This window comes from Chelmon rostratus, chromosome 19, assembly GCF_017976325.1.
Source record: "Chelmon rostratus isolate fCheRos1 chromosome 19, fCheRos1.pri, whole genome shotgun sequence".
NCBI classification, from domain to species: Eukaryota; Metazoa; Chordata; class Actinopteri; order Chaetodontiformes; family Chaetodontidae; genus Chelmon; species Chelmon rostratus.
Genome location: NC_055676.1, coordinates 17,317,622 through 17,336,728, shown reverse-complemented (window position 1 = coordinate 17,336,728; position 19,107 = coordinate 17,317,622). Strand labels below are relative to the sequence as shown.

Sequence of the window (19,107 nt, the reverse complement as noted above, 5' to 3'; positions counted from 1 at the left end):
TTTGCTCCCTGAGGTGGAAACAATTCCAGCGGAGAAGTGCGAGCTAAAATCGAAACTTCACCGCCAGTTTGCCACATCGTTTTCTGTTCTTTTTATTTTCATTTCTTTTTGAAGGAGTGATCAAAGCAGATTTCCCAAAGAGCTTCCCACTGCTACCGTCAACATCCTCAGTCACAGTTCCCTGCATGAAAGCCTGGGTGTGTTTATGTTGCACAGTGAGCGGTGAACCTCTTGATCTCTCAGCTCTGTCGGTAGCCTCTTTTCTTCTGCGCAACAATACTTCTTAAGAATCAACAAATATGGAAGCTGCTGAACACAACTCTGCAGTAACTTTTGTGCACCATCAAATGTGAAACAATCACTCACGTCTCTTATAAACTGTTATCTAACCCGTGTCTGTGTCCACAGGTAGTTCAGACCATGATGTTGTTATCTTCAAACCATCATATTGTTCTGTTATTGTTAGCATTTTGATAAGGCCCCCGGGGAGCTGCTTTCTTTCCCCACACTGCTGCAGATTGCTGCTGTGGCTGTCAAACTGTGGTCACGCTCGTTCACTCTTGAATACCAGCTGCAGGGTCGGCGCTTATTCATTCGTGCTAGGATGAAAAAAGCTCGTTGAGTGGTGGCAGCACCTCCACTAATTGTCTGCTTTTATGCAAATCAAGTTTTGCAAAGTTCAGCCAAACTCTGGGTTCAACAGTGGAGAAACAGAAAACAGCAACAACATCAATCTCCAACTTCAGTCAACCGTCAAATAATCAATCAATAAACAGAATTCTTCCTCCAGACTGAAAGCAAAACAGAGTCTTGAAAGATCTGTAAGAATTGAAGACGTTAAAAGAATATTAATTGACAAGCTGCTACTGGATGTGACTGATTTATTGATTTCTGATTAATGGTGAGTTTCATTTGTTGCTTTATAAATGTTCCCAACCTACAATCAAATAAGACAGGTTATTATTTCTGATCAATAGCACTGTAAGTAAATTCAGCCACACTGCATCAGTCTGCACATTTGCAGGTGAGTCATTTAATGTCTTATATGTTAACAAAAATCAAAGAAGGGATTTTTTCTTACCTCTTTGAGTTGAAGATAAATCACAGCTGTGTTATCTACTAGCTACAGTACCCGCTGAGTTAATGAAGGCATACATATTTGATTAAAAACAAGGTCAGATACAAAGGAATCTGCATAATGTTGTGTAGCCTCTTCGTGTCTATATTAGAGCCTAAAAAACAGTCTCTTCTGGAGGACCCCTGCCTGGTGCAAAGACCAAAGTCTCTCTCTTCATATCAGCAGCTAATCAGGGGGAGGAATGTTCTTATTAGCAGGGTTTTTCCTGCTCAAGCTGAACAGCGGGCTTTGTTTCTGTTTGTTCCAGCTTCAGGAGGAAACAGGGGGATTGTTACAGGTGGTCATTTTCATGCATTCGTATGGTTTGCTGATGGAATGCATGCTTGTCCTTTGGCATCTGCAAGCAAACGCTGCACTACATTTGAGTTAATGATAAAAAAAGAAAGAATCCTGCTAATATCACTTTTAAATCAACATCAACATGAACTTTGATATATTTTAAAGCCCTTTATTTTGACCAGATTCATGACTACATAGATATGAAAAGGTTGAGATCATAAGGACCAAATGATGGATAGAGAAAACAAGGTTACACTGAGCTTTAAGTTAATCATTGACAGTGAGACGAGGCACAGTCTGAAATCTGAGTTACACAAAACTCGGTCTGTTCATCCTCTCCACAAGAGGAGCAAAAATACCATGTTGGTGGTTGAACAAATACAACCAGTGTATGATCAAAATGTGGCAAACGTCAGCATGAGGCTGATCCAAAGCAGGTTCTGCTGGTTCTTCCAGTTGCTTGAACATGTTTATAATCCTACACACAACCTAAAATTATCTCAGTAACTAGTATGTGGGAGCAAATAAAGTATGGAATATCAGGATGAACATTATTAGCCATTATGTCATGTTGCATTGTGGTAAAAAAAAACATTATAACTTACAATATTTAGCATAATAAGCCTTTAAGAGACAATTTAACAGGGAGATACAGTTTGGGAAGGGAAACAGACACAATAATATGCACATACAGTACGAATCTTGTGGTCATATATGCACAAAAACTGTACATATTAATACACAGACAGACACACAAACATAAACACACACTCTCTCTCACACATACACACACACACACAGAAGCATTCTTTGGAGATCTGCTGTCATATTTCTGTCTTGACTTTAGAGTGAGTCAGCGCCGTGCTGAGTGCTGAACTCCTGGAAATCCTCTGGGATGGTGTCTGTTGGAGGGAGGAGTGAGGTGCCATGAGACAAGCTCAGAATCTACAACCAAGTGAGGCCAAGCTAATTCTAGTCATGGCTTTGTTTGTCGTTTATGCAACAAGACAAGAAATAAGCACTGATACTGTCCCAGTTTGCAGATGTGAAGTACAGACAACCATAAACTCTGATAATATGTGGATTTTGGATGAAGCCCTTCCTTACCATTACAGCGGTATTTCAGATTAGACCAGATGATGTTTTCTTGGGAGAAGCAGAACACACCGAGTCGCCCTCCTCTCATGGTTGTGTCAATAGTCACGCCAGAGTCAGCCACCAGCTCAGTTCCCTCGTAAAATCGTGCCCTAAAACAAAGCAAAGATGGGATTTCAAAGGGTTATCTATCTACGTTGTGTGTTCCACTCTCTATATTTGAGGAAGTAAGATAAGAAGACTGATACCACTCTCATGTGTGCACTGTAAATATGTACAGCAGTTAGAGCTAGGTGGCCGTTAGCTTAGCTTAGCATAATGAGTGGGAAAAGGTGGAAACAGCTAGCCTGGCTCAGTCAGCTCTAAATCTAACTAACTAAAACAAATGAAATCTAGTTTGTTTAAGCTGAAAAAACGCTTTTATATATTAATAAAAAATATGTTTTTGCTAGGTGCAGTGACATCCTCGTGTGTCGTCATCATTGTGAGGTTCGCAGGCAACCAGTAGAGACTCCAGGAAGTGACCGGAGAAATAGGCCTGCACATGACCCCAAAGTAAGATGCCATTATTAAACTTGGATTATTATTGGGATTAAATAAGAAAGAAACAACGTGTTAATTAGTAAACTTTAAAAGCCCACAAGATGGATTTTGTTGCCTTTAAACAAAGCCAGGCTAGCTGTTTCCAGTCTTCTTGCTAAGCTATACCAACCAGCTGCTGTAGCCTCATATCGACACATATGGGAGTAGTCTCAATCTGATCATCTCACTTTTTAGCAAAACAGTGAATAAATATATTTCCCAAAATGCAACTTTATCAATATGTAGACAAATATCCAGAACAGTCTTTGTCGTACCTGATGTACCCGACCTGTGGGCGGTGCTGCAGGTACCACCGGTAGGACACCTTGTCCTTCCAGCCTACATTTCTTGGGTCCTTCCACAGCAGACGAACCTGGTCGTTGGTGTCTCCCGTGTGCCACAGCGAGTTTCTCAAGTGCTCCCCGGGGCCTGATCGAGACTTCACAGCCTGACGAGCAGCGGCAGAGAGATCGAGAGCAGTGAGGGAGGGATGTGGGAAGGCAGAAGCGTGGAAAATATGTCGAGAGATAAAAATAGGATCGGTGTGAATCTGCCGCTGGCGGTTTGTGACACGACTTGTGTTTTCACCTTAAGCTGGATGCCGGGCTCGGCCACAGCTCTGAAGGGCGTTGCCTGCCAGTAGGTCTGCTCAGTCTGCTTCCACATCACCACGTAGAAGGAGGAAGAGTCCTGGTAGCCAAAGATGAAGCCGGCGTAGTCGTCGTCAGTCACAGTATTTACGTGAAATGTGCCCTCAAAGTCCACGCCACTGAAAGCAGTGTAACCTGACAACAGAAAGTGTGACCAGTATATTATTCATGCTTTGAGAACATTGTGTAGTGACTGATGCTCAACTCAGGAAATACATCTTACCAACTGCCAGTCCTGGGTCACTATTCATGGTCTGAACAATTTCCATTCCCTGTGTGAGAGAGAGGGAGTTGTCCGTAAGGAATTCTGCACTTTGATGCCTTTATTTGCTCTTAAACTAATTAATTGCAACTTATATTTCAGGTCTATGAAAATTGTTTTGCATGCACTGTACAAATAGCAGTGGATTATAAACCTAATAGCTGATGGTTTTGGCCACTTAGGGCCAAACTCTGAATGCAACTTTTAAGTTGCTAACATGGCAAACTTGTTAGCAAACAGCTGCTTATTCACACATCCTGCACATTCAGCTTTATCCTCCATTTGGAGTTGTGTTTCTGGCTACCTGGTAACATAGGTCCAATGTTCACATGTTCACTCTCTTTTAGCTCTGTTTTTGGTCTCTATCAACTCCTGAGAGAAAGCGTAGCGTACAGTGGGATTTTAGAGCTTTTTTGTGGCTAACAGCCACCTAATGTGGCTAAAAAACACAATATAAGGGGAGAGAGAGCGAACCAAAGCAGTAAAATTGCAGCCACAGGGTGACACAGAGAACTGAAATTCACTATATAACTCTATATGTTCATTGCTTTTGCAGTTTCACTTTACAGTTTTTCATTTGACCCATTGTCATTCTAAAAATAGTGAATATACATAGCTGTTTAAACTTGTAGCCGCTGTACATGACGAGGAAAGTTCCAGCAGTAATCTCACCTGGTTCAGAACAACCCAGTTGGGATCAATCTGGGCGTCGCCCTCAGGGTCCAGCACCACCGTCTGATAGGCCCTGAAGTCAGTCAAGGTAACCTCAGCATTCTCGGGACAGTTATCAATCCTGTCAATCACTTTGTCCTGGTCAAAGTCAGACTCACACACATCTCCAACTCCATCATCTGAGGGACAACAGAGGGAGGATTTAGATGTCTTTAAGTGAAAAAGTTATGGATTGTTGTTTTATTATCATGGTACAGGTGCAGACATGTGTGAAATGTAAGGTTTTGATTACAGACACTAGCATAGATAGTGCTGTGTCAATTACGCAAAAGTGATCTGCTGCTTTCATTCTTTGTAAAACCAGCGTTTTTACTGCCTTGTCACAACAAGGAGATTATAGACCAGCTTGAACAAAAATGTCAGAAGGCCTGCCTCCAAAGAAAACTAATGTCCTTTTCAAGAAGCTGCAGAGCTGCAAGGCCTGAATATAAAACATCCCAAATATGCTGCCAAAGTGCAAAAAATGTCCTTTCTTAAGGGGCTGTTCACATTTTGGAAAAGCAACACGAACGTGTGCTGCACTTTGTTTAATTTTGTGTTGAAGCTCGCTGTTTTCTGCACCCTGCTGTGTGAGTGTGTTTTCTGAATTAGAAATTGCTGCGTTTGCCACGCTGAAAAAAGTGCTACCTGTAGCTTCTCTAGCAGATTTGGTGGTGTTTGTTTATTGTCACATGCAGTTCTGAATCAGAATCTGTATCATCTATGAAATGGAAGGACATAAGTGACATACATGACAATAAATACACTATTAAGACAGTGAATGTACAGCTAAGACATCATTGTGTGCTAATGATGCTCACTTGGGAAATGCGTAAATGTTTATTGATGTTTCAAGCTCCAAAACTGATAAACCTTTGGTGTTACGATATTCCAAACTGGTGGCTATATATGGGTAAAATGGACACTTCTATATTGTGCCTATGAAAGCACAAATAAAGATTGTTAGGGACACCCTGAAGGTCTGTCTCCACGTTACATCACTGCCAACAAAAACCGCCTTGCCCCACTTGATTTGAATTGACACTCCACTGCCATTGACTTCAGAGCCCATTTTTTAGCAAGTCCTGTCACAATGAGTCACAAGTGGTGCTTTTACCCAACAAAATTGCCACTTAATCTGCTCAAGGTTGCTTTTACTTGCTCCGCTTAGGTGGGAAACTGGGGGCCCCGAACTGCTCGCAACAATTAGTCAGGAACGGTTCAGGGTGAATACGGACGTGGAGATTAAATTCTGAACATTTATCTCCGAGCAGAGCAAGTTTTCAGCCAAAGATTTTAGCAATTATATCTGTACATTACTGTTTTGTGGTGGTATATGAAAATGGTTTGTACTTGAGACTCACTGTTGTCGTCGATCTGGTCGGGGTTTGGAACCAGCCTGCAGTTATCTGGCCCCGGCGGCAAAATGTCAGGGATCCCATCGTTGTCGTCGTCGTCGTCACACTCGTCACCCAGCCCGTCCTTGTCGGTGTCCAGCTGGGAGCTGTTGATCACGAGTGGGCAATTATCCTTGGTATCCTGGTGACCGTCGCCATCGCTGCAGGGGAAGTGACAGGATCACATGACGTGAACAAAAGCTGTAGCACTGGTAGTAGTGGAAAAAAACACTTCGGATATCTGCAAGAGCACAGCATAGAGACTGTGATGATGTTGTTACCTGTCCTGGTTTGTGTCACAGGAGTCTCCAACCAGGTCATTGTCAACATCCGACTGAAACAAGAGCAGAAAGTTCAATGCTCCAGCACAAGCAAAAGTCCTGCATTTAAAACCCAATTACATAAAAGTAGATAAGAGTTATCAGGAAAATGTACTCAGAATATCAAAATGAAAACTACTCATTCCACAATAAAATGGCTGCTGGGACTGATGAATTTTTAGTTTATTGTAATAGTTTTGACCTCCAAACGGGAGAGGAAAGACAGAAAAAACACAAATTTCATTTCATTTATTCCTTATATTTGCTTCCTTTTTATGAAATATTAGATACTTTTACCTCAAAAAGTTATTTAAGGAAAACCATCTCAGAATTTTAAAGGGAAAATGCTTGAATTACTGGTTTAATGTTTAACCATATGCTGCATTTCTTAATCTTAAAAGTAAATGGTAATAAAAGCTACCAGATAAATGTAGTAGAGTACAAAGTAAAGTATTTCCCTCTGAAATGTAGTGGAATAGAAGTATAAGTTAGCATAAAGGGGAAATACTAAAGTTAAGTACCTCAAAACTATATTTAAGTACAGTACTTAAGTAAATGTACTCAGTTACTTCCCCCACTGTCCATCCATCCACGCATCCATGTGGCTGTGACTGACCTGGTTTGGGTTGGGGATGTCGGGGCAGCTATCGCAGGCGTCTCCCACGCCGTCTCCGTCCCGGTCCAGCTGGTCTGTGTTCTGGACACGCTGACAGTTGTCCAGAAAGTTCTTGAGGCCTGCTCGCCAAAGAACAAGCGAGGAGAAGATGGTCAGAACTTTGTGAATATCAGTGAATGTATATTATTGTCATGCTTGATATGTCCAGAGCTTCCAGGTAGAGCTACGCTTTCAGTATAGAGAATATTTACTGGAGTAAATTACTTCCTGTTTTATCCTGTCCTGATTCTGGACTTTGGCTCTGATAAGGGATTTAAGTGAATTTTTCTGACTACAAAATGACTATTTCAAATAAGAGCTGCAGCAGCTATTCAATCCACAGAATAGTAATCTGCAACAATGTTGATTAATTAATTAGATCAGTCATTTTTTTCTTTCAATTTCTGGTGATTTGCTTCCTTTCGTTCTCTCACGTGAGAGGAAACTGAATATCTTTGGGTTAATGGTAACACAAACCAAGCTGCTCTATCACAAAACAAACAGAGATTTGACCTCTAAAATCAACGTGATCGGTTACAGCAGACAAGATAGAGTGAATTCTATAAAGTAACTGATACATTTTCATTGATAAGCCAACCAGTGAATTTATACTTGATTAATAAATGCACATTGTACCCACACTGTTGCTTTATCAGCTCATGCTTACATGGCGTGTTGTTTGTAACTTCACCACTAGGTTGCACTGTTGCATTTGCAATGCAGGTGAACAGCCGCTCGTGTTCAGATGCTATTTTTCATTCATCGCAGGGAGGCAGCAGCAGCACCACAAATGCGGAAAGGTCAAGCAGAAGCGATAAGGAAAAACTATCTTCTCTCCTGTGGGGCTTTTCGAGGTGTAATCATACTGCTGGATGATCAAAGCTTGTGTTTGGCTCTGGGGTCAGACTGCTACTGGCTTTGACTTTTTTTTTTTTATTGCAGTGCTGTTTCTCATGCCTCACCTGGCTTATGAAAGCATCCATGCTACTACACTGATGTATTTCTTGAACATGATTTAGAGAGAGGTGTGCAATCTGTCTGCACGAGCGAGATTCTTGGAGATCTCCAGGGGTGGAGATGTGAAGGAGAGAACAGAGTAATAAGACATAACAGTGAGAGCCTTCAGTGATGCCGGTTATATAAGCACGAGCGTCAGTTTTAGTGATGTAATATCTCTCCATACCATCTCCATCCATGTCGTCATCACATGCGTCCCCTTTGCCATCGCTGTCGGTGTCCCTCTGGTCGGGGTTCTCCACCATGCGGCAGTTATCACAGGCGTCGCCGTGGCTGTCCTTGTCGCTGTTCCTCTGGTCCACGTTGGGCTTTAACCAGCAGTTGTCCTGAGACAGACAGAGAACACAGAGGTCTCATTCACAGCATGTGTATTTGTGTCAGTGGACAAGCTTGTGTGTACATGGAAAAAGTATTCAAATGTAATGTAATGTAAAAATGTAGTAATACCACACTCTAAAAATGTTCCACTGCAAGTACAAGTACTGCATTCAAAACCTTACTTCAATAAGAGTATTATCAGCAGAATGTACTTAAAGTATCAAAGTAATAGTACTCATTGTGCAGTAAATGCATTCATGTGTATGGTGCACTTTACATTTTATGTTTATAAATGGAAATACTGATGACAAGTATAAGTACCTTGAAATTGTACTTAAGTACAGTACTTGAGTAATTGTACTTCATGTACTACATTCCACCACAAATCTATGCAAATGTGGGATGCTGGTGGGCAGTGTTCAGTCTTTGCCTCTGTGAGCTTCAGAGTTGAAACAATCAGTTGATTAATCCATTAGTTGATCAACAAAAAATGTTGTGATGATGAATTAACTTTTAAAGGAAACAGTTAGACGAGCAGATTGATACCGCTGTCATGTCTGTACAGTAAATGTGAAGTTACAGCCAACAGCCGGTAGCTTGGTTTTACACAATCACTGGAAATATGGGAGAAAAGGGAGACATTCCAGCGTCCCCAGGGTCCTGTGTTCCCGGGGTCAGGGTCAGACGTTTGACCTGAACACAATAGGAGGGTTAATGCGTGTTAACACAATACTGGAAGGACCCGGGGAGATATGCTCCCAAGAAAAGCTAGCCTGGCTCTGTCGAAGGTAACAAAATCTCCCTTCCAGCAGCTATAAAGCTCACTAATTAACACATCATGTGTTTGTTTAATGCATACAAAAGTGTATAGAAGACACATTGTGGTTTTACAAGCGGTTTTGTGCCAAAACTCTCACGTAAAAATGCTGAATTCTGGAAATAAATAGTTTCCATCAGTTGCCTTTATTCCGTATAGTTTTTCTCCAGATTGAAAAAAACAACAACAACAATTATTTGTGAGCTTTCGAGGGGCTTTTAGGTGCATTTTGTAACCTTTGGACAGAGCCAGGCCAGCTGTTTTCCAGTTTTTATTCTAAGCTGAGTAAACCGGCTGCTGGCTGTAGCTATATATTAAACTGACAGACATGAGTGGTATCAGTCATCTAAAGTGTGCAGAACTACTCCATTCTCCAGCTCCAGCTACTTTATTGTAAGGACGCGCTGCCTTCTTGCATGCATTCGTTAAAGCATTTCCACCAACCTGCTCATTTGGTATACCGTCACCATCTGCATCGTCATCACAGGTGTCTCCTAGGCCGTCCCGGTCGGCATCCTCTTGACCAGAGTTAGGAACGTAGACGCAGTTATCCTGTGACGAGATGAAAGGATGAGAAAAAGGCCTGCCCGTCACAGCACAGTTGCATTTGCTGACAAGATTTTCTTTGCTTACCTTTTTACAGTTTACATCTTTGCATTTGAGCTTCTCATCTGGGTATCCGTCAATGTCGGTATCCTTCCCACACAAGTATCCGTTACCGGCCCAGCCAATTCCACACTGACAAGACAAATGAAACCCTTCAGAAACTCAGACAGCGTGTGTGCGGAGAGTGAAAAAGTGTGACATCCTACCTGACAAGAGATGGACCCGTCCCTCTCTAAATTGCACAGGGCGTTGATATCACAGGGGTTGGTCAGGCAGCTGAGCTCTGGTTTACAGCCCTTCACCTGATCGCCTGTGAAACCTGACTTGCAGCTGCCGCAGTGGTACGAGCCCTGTGCAGGAATGAGGACATTGGAAGGTGGCACAAGTGAAACAACTGCCCCGCAAGAGCCATGTGTAGTGTTCAGATAATATCTGACAGTCATCTTACCACAGAGTTGTGACAGACTGAGTTTGCAGTGCAGCCTCCGTTGTCGGGCCCTTTGCATTCGTCGATGTCGTCACAGACCTGAGTTCAGCAAAATGACGAATGTGAGATGAGAAATCATCAAAATGTACATCTACTCAAGTACTATACTTAAGTATCATTTTGAAGTACTTCTTTGCTATTATACTTTAGATTTTGACTCCACTACATTTCTCTGACATATAATTCCTGGTTACTTTTCAAATTAATTTAATTTTAAATGATTAAACAAACGATTCAAACAAATTGCCAAAGATTAAAGCGGTGGCTCACAACCTTTTTTCGCAGTGTTAGGGTTGGAAGAGTTGTTAAAAAAACTAGCTCCACCTGAGCCAGCTACAACATTTAAGTACTGCTTATGCATTGAAGCACCACCATTACTTCATTCTTCATTATTTCACGTATGGTAATTTACACACAGGGGCCTTTTTTTTTTTTTTTTGCAGAATTATATGTTTGAAGTACCTTTTTTACTAAGGTGCAAATTAAATACACAAATATTGCAGCCTGCATGCCCAATGTTTACTTTGCAAGTTTCTTAAAAAGTGCCTTAACCAAGAGATTGTTTTTAATGTACAACCTGCATGTTCTGCACCTACATAAAAACTACAGTGAAAAAAATAAGTGAACAAGGGACCATTATATTTTACTGGCCAAACACCCCAAACTTACACTGTAATCAAGTGACTTTCCATCTTTTCCCTTTCCTCCTGTACATAAATATTTTCCATGGCAAAGGGGACCCGTACATATTTTATGGATATCTATATGCATTAAATAATTTCAATGCAACTTGACAGATGTGATTTAAAGTGTTACCCTGGATTGTCTTGTAGAACAATCACATTAGAAACCCTTCTTATAATGATTTTTTTTGTTTTGTTTTTATTGAGCTATGCAGTAATTTGCATGCATCCCTCTTTATGTTCTAGTTTTTGTGTCAGAAGTCTGCTCGTTTACCTGTTTGTTGGTCTGGGCGAACAAAACACCCACGCCCTCCACTGGCAGGCCGCTGTAGCCCAGCGGACAGGCGTCACAGCGGTAGCCCGGGGCCGTGTTCACACACTTCACTCCAGGGAAGCAGGGGTTAAACTGGCACTGCAGAAAGGGGGATGAGAGCTCTGTTGAAGCTGCAAAATGTATGTGGTTCTCACAGGGCTTCTCGGCGAAAGCTTTTAGGTTTGATGACACTTCTGCTCATGCAAAAAAGAGAATGCTGAAGGGGCCAGTCCTTAAAAAAGGGGTCAGCGCAAACACGAAAAGACAGACAGGCAAACACACATGCCCACTTGTTCTATCCTCATGAGGACCTCATCGACAGCTTTAACCGAACTCCTGAACCGCTACCTGTGGCTTTCACTGCTGAACCTCGTTATACCGTATTATCTTGTGAGAAGTGCATATAGACCCAGTGGGCCACTTCATGATCCCATCGACAGATTTCATTTCTAAGACCCAAAAAACCTTGCTGAAATCAATTCTTATGTCACCCCACCCAAGTGAGGGACCCCAGTTTGGTGCAACGAAATCCCTTCAAAACATCAGTCCAAATAGGACTTAATATGAACAGCTTTGGTAACATTATAGAGACTTGTAGTTTCACAGAGTATCAGATAAGTGCCCTGCAAAGACCATCAACACCAGGGCGTCATGGTGGCCTGCTGGTTAAGATGCATACCATATACAGATGGCAGTATATTTAATTCCTAGCCAAGGAATGCTATGTTGCATGCTATTCCTCCTCTCTCACCTTATTTCCTGCCACCTCTCTGCTGCCTGTATTTGAATGAAGACAAAAAACCCCAAATACTTACTTAAGTAATAACATATTCAAACCAGTTCACTGGTTTGTCTACACAGTACAGTTTCTGTGTGGAAATATACTAATTTTGTCAAGAGCAACAGCCTCAGGCCCACGCTTACCTCATGGAGATTTAACATAATTTGCACATTACCCACCCTCCCATTACATGGCTATTTAACTTATTTTTGGCATCAAATTGGGAAAATTGACAAAATGCTGGCTGTTGGACCCCCACTGCCACCTTGCTGAGAGACAGCATATCTATTACCATATTGCACATGAATTATATAATAAGCGAGCAAAAACATAGCGAAGATGCACCTCTTTTATTCATTTTTAGTCACCAACAGATGCTTATAATCCAAATGCATGCAGGACATATGCTATAGTTCAAGGCATCCTCTCCGTTTACACTGGAGGTGAGAGTGGATTTAACACGCTGTTAGTTCACAATGTTTTTCATCTGGAGTCAAAACCAGAGTATGAATGTGCTGCTGCAGTATGTTCTGGTACTGCAAACTGCACATGGGGTTTGTTTTGTCTGCACGGGCCAACTCTTACCTTCACGGTAACTGTAATCTTAACCATAAAGTCAAGTTATAGCCCTAAAATGCAAGAATTGAGGGTGAGGGTGCTTTGTAGCTGTCTTGACTCTCACAAGAACAGAAGTAGAGAAACACACACACACACTGAGGCTTACCTCGTCCACATCATCGCAGTTGAAACCATCCCCGGTGTAGCCGTCAGGACACGGTCCACAGTCGACACCATCTGCTGTCTCTATGCACATATCGTTACGGAAACACACACCTGGGGCACACCTTGGTTTCACCACCTCACTACCACCCAGACCTTCAAATAACAGAGAACAAATAACACACTGACTTCATCATCTGCAGTTTTATTTTGTTTATCAAACAATCCAAAAATAGTCTTTAAGCATCACATTTATTGCTGAGTGACAGCTACTGGACGTGATCTTACCGCAGGCCTGGCACTCTGAGATGGTGTTTCTGAGAAACGAGGTCTCTTTGACCTGGAAAAGGTCAAACACAACGTTTACATGCAGTCATGCAGGTTGTCGTGGGGGTCAGGGGTGAGGAAGCAGGGATTAAGTGGCCTCAGAGGAATTGTTAGCGGTAGTCACCTGCTGAATGAGGACGTCTTTCAGCTCATTTATCACCTTTGTTAACTCCAACATCTGATTGGACAGCTGCTTCGTGTTGACCCCTGAGAGAAAGGGACTGTTATTTTGTGAAACTGAAGCAGAGGTGGGGGATTCCCTGAGTCACTCTGACAAACACTGACTGTTGTTGCTGGAATTGTTTTCCTTGGAAACATTTGGCCGTCTATGTGGACAGTTTCCTCCACAGAGAGGATCTTACCCAGAGTCTGGACGGAGTCTCTTTGTTGGAAATGGCAGTCTTGTAACGAAGCAACATTCTCAAATGAATCCCCAACCACCAGCTTGAGCTCGTCTAAACTCTCCTGTTAGAATAAAACAGGCCAAAGGGGACAGCTAAGCCATTTGGAAACCTCCAGATGCATTATTGGGACAGAAACATTTTCATTATTGTATGGAAATACTGGAAGTAATGGGTCACCTGCTCTCTGGCTTGCATGGTCTTTAGCTCCACTATACCATAGCCTGCTGGCAAACCCTGGAAGGCAGCAGGGAGATCCCTGACCGTCTCCACCAGCCTGCAGTCCAGATGCAGCTCCACCCCGCCCGGCCCCTGCTGCTGCATCCCCTTCAGGTGGAACAACAGTCGGTGTTTTTGCCCGTCTGCCAGCACCAGGTTGTTGAAGGTTACTGAGCTCATCCTCTTGTCACTCCGCAGGTAGCGTAACACAGCTTTGAGAGGATAGAGCATGCAAAGAAGTGACGGTAGCAAAGAAGAGATAATAGTGAGAAAGAGGATTTAGAGGAAGCATTTATTGTAAAGGGTTGATTCATCCAAATTACAACAAGACTAAGAGACTACAGCCTCACTTGCAGCTATGTGGGGCTGTATTTAAGAACAGCTGTGTTTTGTGCTTAATGATAATATCATTATGGTAACATGCTAACAATGGCAATGCCTGCAACCCAGTGCACTGGAGGTAAATGAGATTTTATTTTTTAGTGTTGAATAATTTGCAATTTGTCTTTCCAGATTGCAGTGAACTACTTAAAGAAATAGTCCCAATGGAAACTGTTAGCAGTGTTTTCTGTGGATATACAGTGTTTTCTGTACGCACTGAGCTAAAACTATTAGCATGGCTAGATGCCAATAAAAGCATCTGTGGTCAAGTATTGATAAAATACTGAAGACCTGTGAGAGAACAAAATATCCATTGATAAAGATTCATACGGACATTTGGATGGAAATAAATATAATCTAGAAGAACAAGATGTAAACACAGCATTGATCCATTCATCATTTTATCTTTTCAGCTCTGCTCTTGGTCTCCACCGAGTCCTGAAGGAAATATTTGGGTTTTTTTAGCTCCTAATGCTTTGCTCAGTTCACCAGCTAGTCGCTAACTGTGTCTTGTCTGCTGTTTGGTGTTTGGCAGGTAGTGCGAAAAACAGCTGACAAAACTGAACCAAAACTGCAAAGTTGGTGGGCTCTAAAACCAAAACAATGAGCTGAAAGGTACTAAAATGCTCTGCAGAACTGAGGGGAGCTACAGGGTTTTATGACAATCCTGTGCAGGTTCATCATTATAAATTACCATTTTCATTATTTTCCCTGAGCTTCTTTCACATTCTCTTACCTCTATTGAGCTTCCCCATCACAGTGAACTCAAAGTACTTGCTGTTGTCCCTGGGGTTGTACAGGCCAAACACAGAGGTTCCGGTCTTGGGCTGCAACTTGAAGGAGGTTAGGATGAAAGCCTCGTTCACCCCTTGCTCAGCCAGACCCCCCTGCAGCAGGTCTGGCAGGCAATCAGGCGAGGTGAGCAGATCATAGACTGTTGACAGGGACGGCAAAGAGAGAAGCGGTAAAGCGCATGAGTAATGGATGATGAGATATGAATATTCACAATGTGCAGCCACGCTCCAATCCCAGAGTAAACACATCCTGAGTCGACAAGAAGAGGATGATGATGTTGACCCAGTGTTTGTTGCTCTTGCGAGACGCTGTGTCAATCAGTCAGCGCAAACTTGGCAGGCAGAGTTGGCTCAGAGAAATCACGAAGCTGTTTGAAACAAATCAGAGCTGTGTACTTTGACAGTTACATGTGCAGCGTTGTTAATCTTTTTGCCCGGTCCACACCTAGGCTGTTCGGCTGATTAAATGCATGTGAGCTCTCATTTTCACCCACAATTCTTTCACTGTTCTCACAAGCAGAGGCATGGAAGAATTTAGACATGTCTGCTGACAGGCTGCTTAGTGGGAGTGAAATGCCAGAGAGAGACGCTGTACACTTGCGCTCATGATTAGAGTGTCACTTTAATACAGTGACTTGGGAGCTGGGCAGGCCACGAGAGGATGTGCTGTGAATCTCTAGTCCGCCATCTGCTCACATCATGAATACACAAGTACCCTGAAAGCAGTCTGCAAGGCCCACTGTCGTGAGGGAGCAAAATTGCTCCCAAATGCTCCCTGAGATTGGCCATTGTCAGCCAAGATTGCGAAGCATGATCCCCAGATGAGATTTCTCCTTTTTCTTTTGTCTACCTCCTCTGCCCCTCGTGTTTTGTCCAGTACATGCTGTATTTCAGAAGCACATAGGGTTCTTTGAAAATGTGTGCCGCTAACTATGACTAAGCTACTGAAAACCCCTGCTTACGCAGTGTTGGCAACATCACTTTCAGAATGCCAGAAATTAATCTTTTGTGTTCATGATTACCAAAATCTCCTAGTGAGTGGTACACAAACAGATAGATCTCTTTTTGACTCAAGGGGACTTATTGGTCCATTAAATTGACAAAAGTCTGAAAATGAGCAAAACAACAAGGAAACAAATGAACCTCAATGCATGCTTTCTGTTTTTCGAGTTAACACCACAAAGACACAGAGACGCACACTTGCACATAAAGCTCACAGTTGTGCTGTTCATTTATCTTCTGGACAGAGGGCTTAGTGCGGGTCAGGGTCGTCTTACTCCAGAGATCCTGAGAAAGTGCCTCATTTCACCCCCTGATTAACCTCAAGTTTCAAGCTCCATAAAACTAGTTCAGCTGAAAGCCATTAAGTAATCCAGTGTCTTGTCCTCTCCTTAACTCCAGCATATAAATCTATCATGGTTGAATATTGTTATAAATTGTACCAATGGTCAGCATTCTTCATTTTACTGCATAATAAATACTTCACATTTGAGGGCTCACATGCTGAAAGCTGTGATTTATTGTAGTGTTATGGTTTGAGGCCCCAAGTCCACCATTAGTAATGATGAAGGAATTACATCAGCATGCAATTAACATAAACAATGAGGTCACATTTCTGCAATAGCCATGAGCTATCGAATAGAGGCAGAGATTATATTCCATGATGTAAAATATTGTAATAATAATATTTTGCGCTCAGATGCAAATTAGATTAAAACATTTATACTTCCAACGGCCATTTGGGGGCAGTGGAAACAAGCTGTGAACACAACACTGACACGCTATCGAGGTTGATTTGAAGAACAGTTGCTTCTTATACCTCTGGCAGTTAAGATGCAACAGTATCATTCATTTGGAGTTGTGTTTGCGGTGACCTGGCGAATGCAAGTCTGACATTCAGTCTTTTTTAGCTCTGTTTTTGGTCTCCACCAGGGAAATAGCAGGCTTTTTAGCTGCTAAATGCTGCACTGCTGCATGCACCAACTGTTTCTGTCTGCAGTTTTTAGAGCTTTTTTCCTGAAAACAGCTCCCTGCTACAGCCAAAAAATGCCGCTATGAGGCCAGCGAGAGTGAACCAAAACAGTGAAAGTGCCAGACAGCAAAAAAATGAGCTGAAACCTATTATAAAAACGCTGCAAAGTTGAGAGGAGCTGCAGATTCAGATGATAAACTCTCTGTAGTGCGATGTACGAGCAACCCCTTTCACATTGTTTTCACATTGTCATTTGATCCATTGTTATTATGACAAATATAGAATATAGCTGCTTTAAAGATGTTCTTTGTCCCTGTGCATAATCTTTGTGCCCAAAGTAGAAAGTGAGTTTCGAATTCCAGTAATCTAAACTCCCTGTGAAGTCATCCTTCAGACATTAATATTGATCAATAACCCCAATAACCCTTTACAGAGATAGAATGGCTGTTTTGTGCTACTAAAATCTTACTCAGCGCAGCTGTAAATCGGACTCTCCCCTTTTGAACATAGAGAATTCCAGTCATGCAGACAATGAGCCATTTGGAAGGGAAATGATAGATGATGAACTCCATTAATCTGGACTTGTTTTATACATAACATCAGGCAGCCATTGCCAGAAGATTGTAGGGATTAATGGGTGCATGAAAGCTATACCATCAATCACTGGGGTGATTTGTAAGGAGCTGATAAACACCAACACTCCTGCATGTCGTCTGCAGCTCCGCTTTGTGCGTGACCTTGAACAAATTTGTGTGCGAGTGTGTGTCAGAGACAGAGAGGAGAGTCTGTGCTTATGTGTGACTTCAAGTTCAATATTGCGCCCAGATCATCTCTGATTATTCCCATGTGTGTGACCTAGCAGGGACTTTGTTTGAATTATTACGAGCCAGAAAGCTGAACCTCCTGCGCCGGAGTAATCAAGCAGATCCGGCTGGATAGATATGAAAAGCAGGGTGACTTTACTTCAGCTGAGAGATGGTGAGTTTTAAAGTCTGTCTGCTTTTATTCTTTATCTTTGTCTACCTCCTGTCACCGACACGAAAATGTATTCGGCCGCCTCATCTCTCCTACAACTGACGGGGATATTTAGCATTTTATTCGTACCTCAGTGAGTATCACACGCCATGTCTAATCCTTTGTGTTCTTTGGGTCTGCATATGATATTCTCTTTCACAGTGTCTGCTTTATCCATTATGCATTGAACTCATACATAGTGTGTTAAAATACCCAGTGGTGGAGCCATTAAATCTTTTCTGACAGATAATGAAAATGGAGGATTACATCACAGCCAGGATGTCAGAAAAATGCAGCATTCGAATAAAATCAAAGACATTTCTTTCTTTATGTGTGTGTGTGTGTGTATGTGTGTGTGTTAAAATTTAAACAACAAACAGAAGGCCTGAAAACATTTACATCTGGTGGATTTTTGTCTTCCCCAGCAGCAATGAGAGCTGCTGCAATCACCAATCAATATGACACATTTTGTAATAATTGTTATCATGTGTACAATAATTGATATCAAAAGCAAATTCAAGCACTTCAAATAACACTCACCCAAAGCCTGAGCTTCCACGTGTGAGCACAGTTTTAATAGCAGCTGCGAGGCCAGAATCAGGGCTGTCCAAAGACCCATTTTGTCCTTCCAACTGGTCCCAGATCAGCGTTTTTTCTGTGGTGACTTATCAGTTCCTGACACAGTGGCAGTTTCCCGTATGTCTGCGCCTGCTGTGAGTGGTGCGTTTGAGTCCTTGCCTCCTTTTTGAATCAGCAGTGAGACAAGACTGTCATGGCAAGTCTAATAGAAGTTGCTTTTGTGTGTGTGTTGGTATGTGAATGTGAAGATCGCAGGAGTCTCACTGAGGGAGGAGCATCAGGGCCAGAACCTGCTTTTAAAACCTTCCTCTGACGGCCCCATGCAGAGAAGGAGTGACCTGGGGAAACTCTTTGCATTGGCTCCAACGGGCTGCTAACAATTCCCACTGGCTCTGATACAAATGTACTGTACATGAGCAGCTTCTAATCCACTCCAGGAACCCCATGTTTGGCCGCTGTAATCATGTTTTGACTCAAATTGAGTCCAGAATATTTTTAGACTCTTGAGTTCATGCTTGGGGTGAATTTCTAAAAATGTGTTTCCCACCTCCAGCAGTCAGACTTTGAGTATTTTCTTCACACTCTGTCT

At 42.3% G+C, this 19,107-nt stretch overlaps 1 protein-coding gene across 1 annotated transcript; it reads right to left on the bottom strand.

Moving 5' to 3' along the window:
* Nucleotides 1-1,594: 1,594 nt before the first annotated feature.
* Nucleotides 1,595-18,759, bottom strand: thbs4b (thrombospondin 4b). Its single transcript, XM_041959626.1, has 22 exons — nucleotides 18,480-18,759; nucleotides 14,896-15,093; nucleotides 13,740-13,990; nucleotides 13,521-13,623; nucleotides 13,283-13,365; nucleotides 13,120-13,171; nucleotides 12,836-12,987; nucleotides 11,292-11,429; nucleotides 10,296-10,373; nucleotides 10,054-10,197; nucleotides 9,875-9,979; nucleotides 9,686-9,793; nucleotides 8,273-8,432; nucleotides 7,051-7,169; nucleotides 6,396-6,448; nucleotides 6,082-6,275; nucleotides 4,679-4,857; nucleotides 3,968-4,016; nucleotides 3,683-3,879; nucleotides 3,370-3,542; nucleotides 2,525-2,664; nucleotides 1,595-2,319 (listed from the first exon to the last, which is right to left on the bottom strand). The coding sequence occupies exons 1-22, from the start codon at nucleotides 18,556-18,558 to the stop codon at nucleotides 2,261-2,263; spliced, it is 2,814 nt and encodes a 937-aa protein (XP_041815560.1). The 5' UTR covers nucleotides 18,559-18,759; the 3' UTR covers nucleotides 1,595-2,260.
* Between the last annotated feature and the right edge of the window lie 348 nt (nucleotides 18,760-19,107).

Excerpts from the sequence above, each read along its gene's own strand:
- thbs4b (XM_041959626.1), bottom strand. The coding sequence starts at position 18,558 with ATGGGTCTTTGGACAGCCCTGATTCTGGCCTCGCAGCTGCTATTAAAA. Across the intron at positions 4,858-6,081 it reads CGACCAGATCGACGACAACA|ATGATGGAGTTGGAGATGTG; the intron begins GTGAGTCTCAAG and ends GTTGTCCCTCAG. Across the intron at positions 3,880-3,967 it reads TGACCCAGGACTGGCAGTTG|GTTACACTGCTTTCAGTGGC; the intron begins GTAAGATGTATT and ends TTCTGTTGTCAG.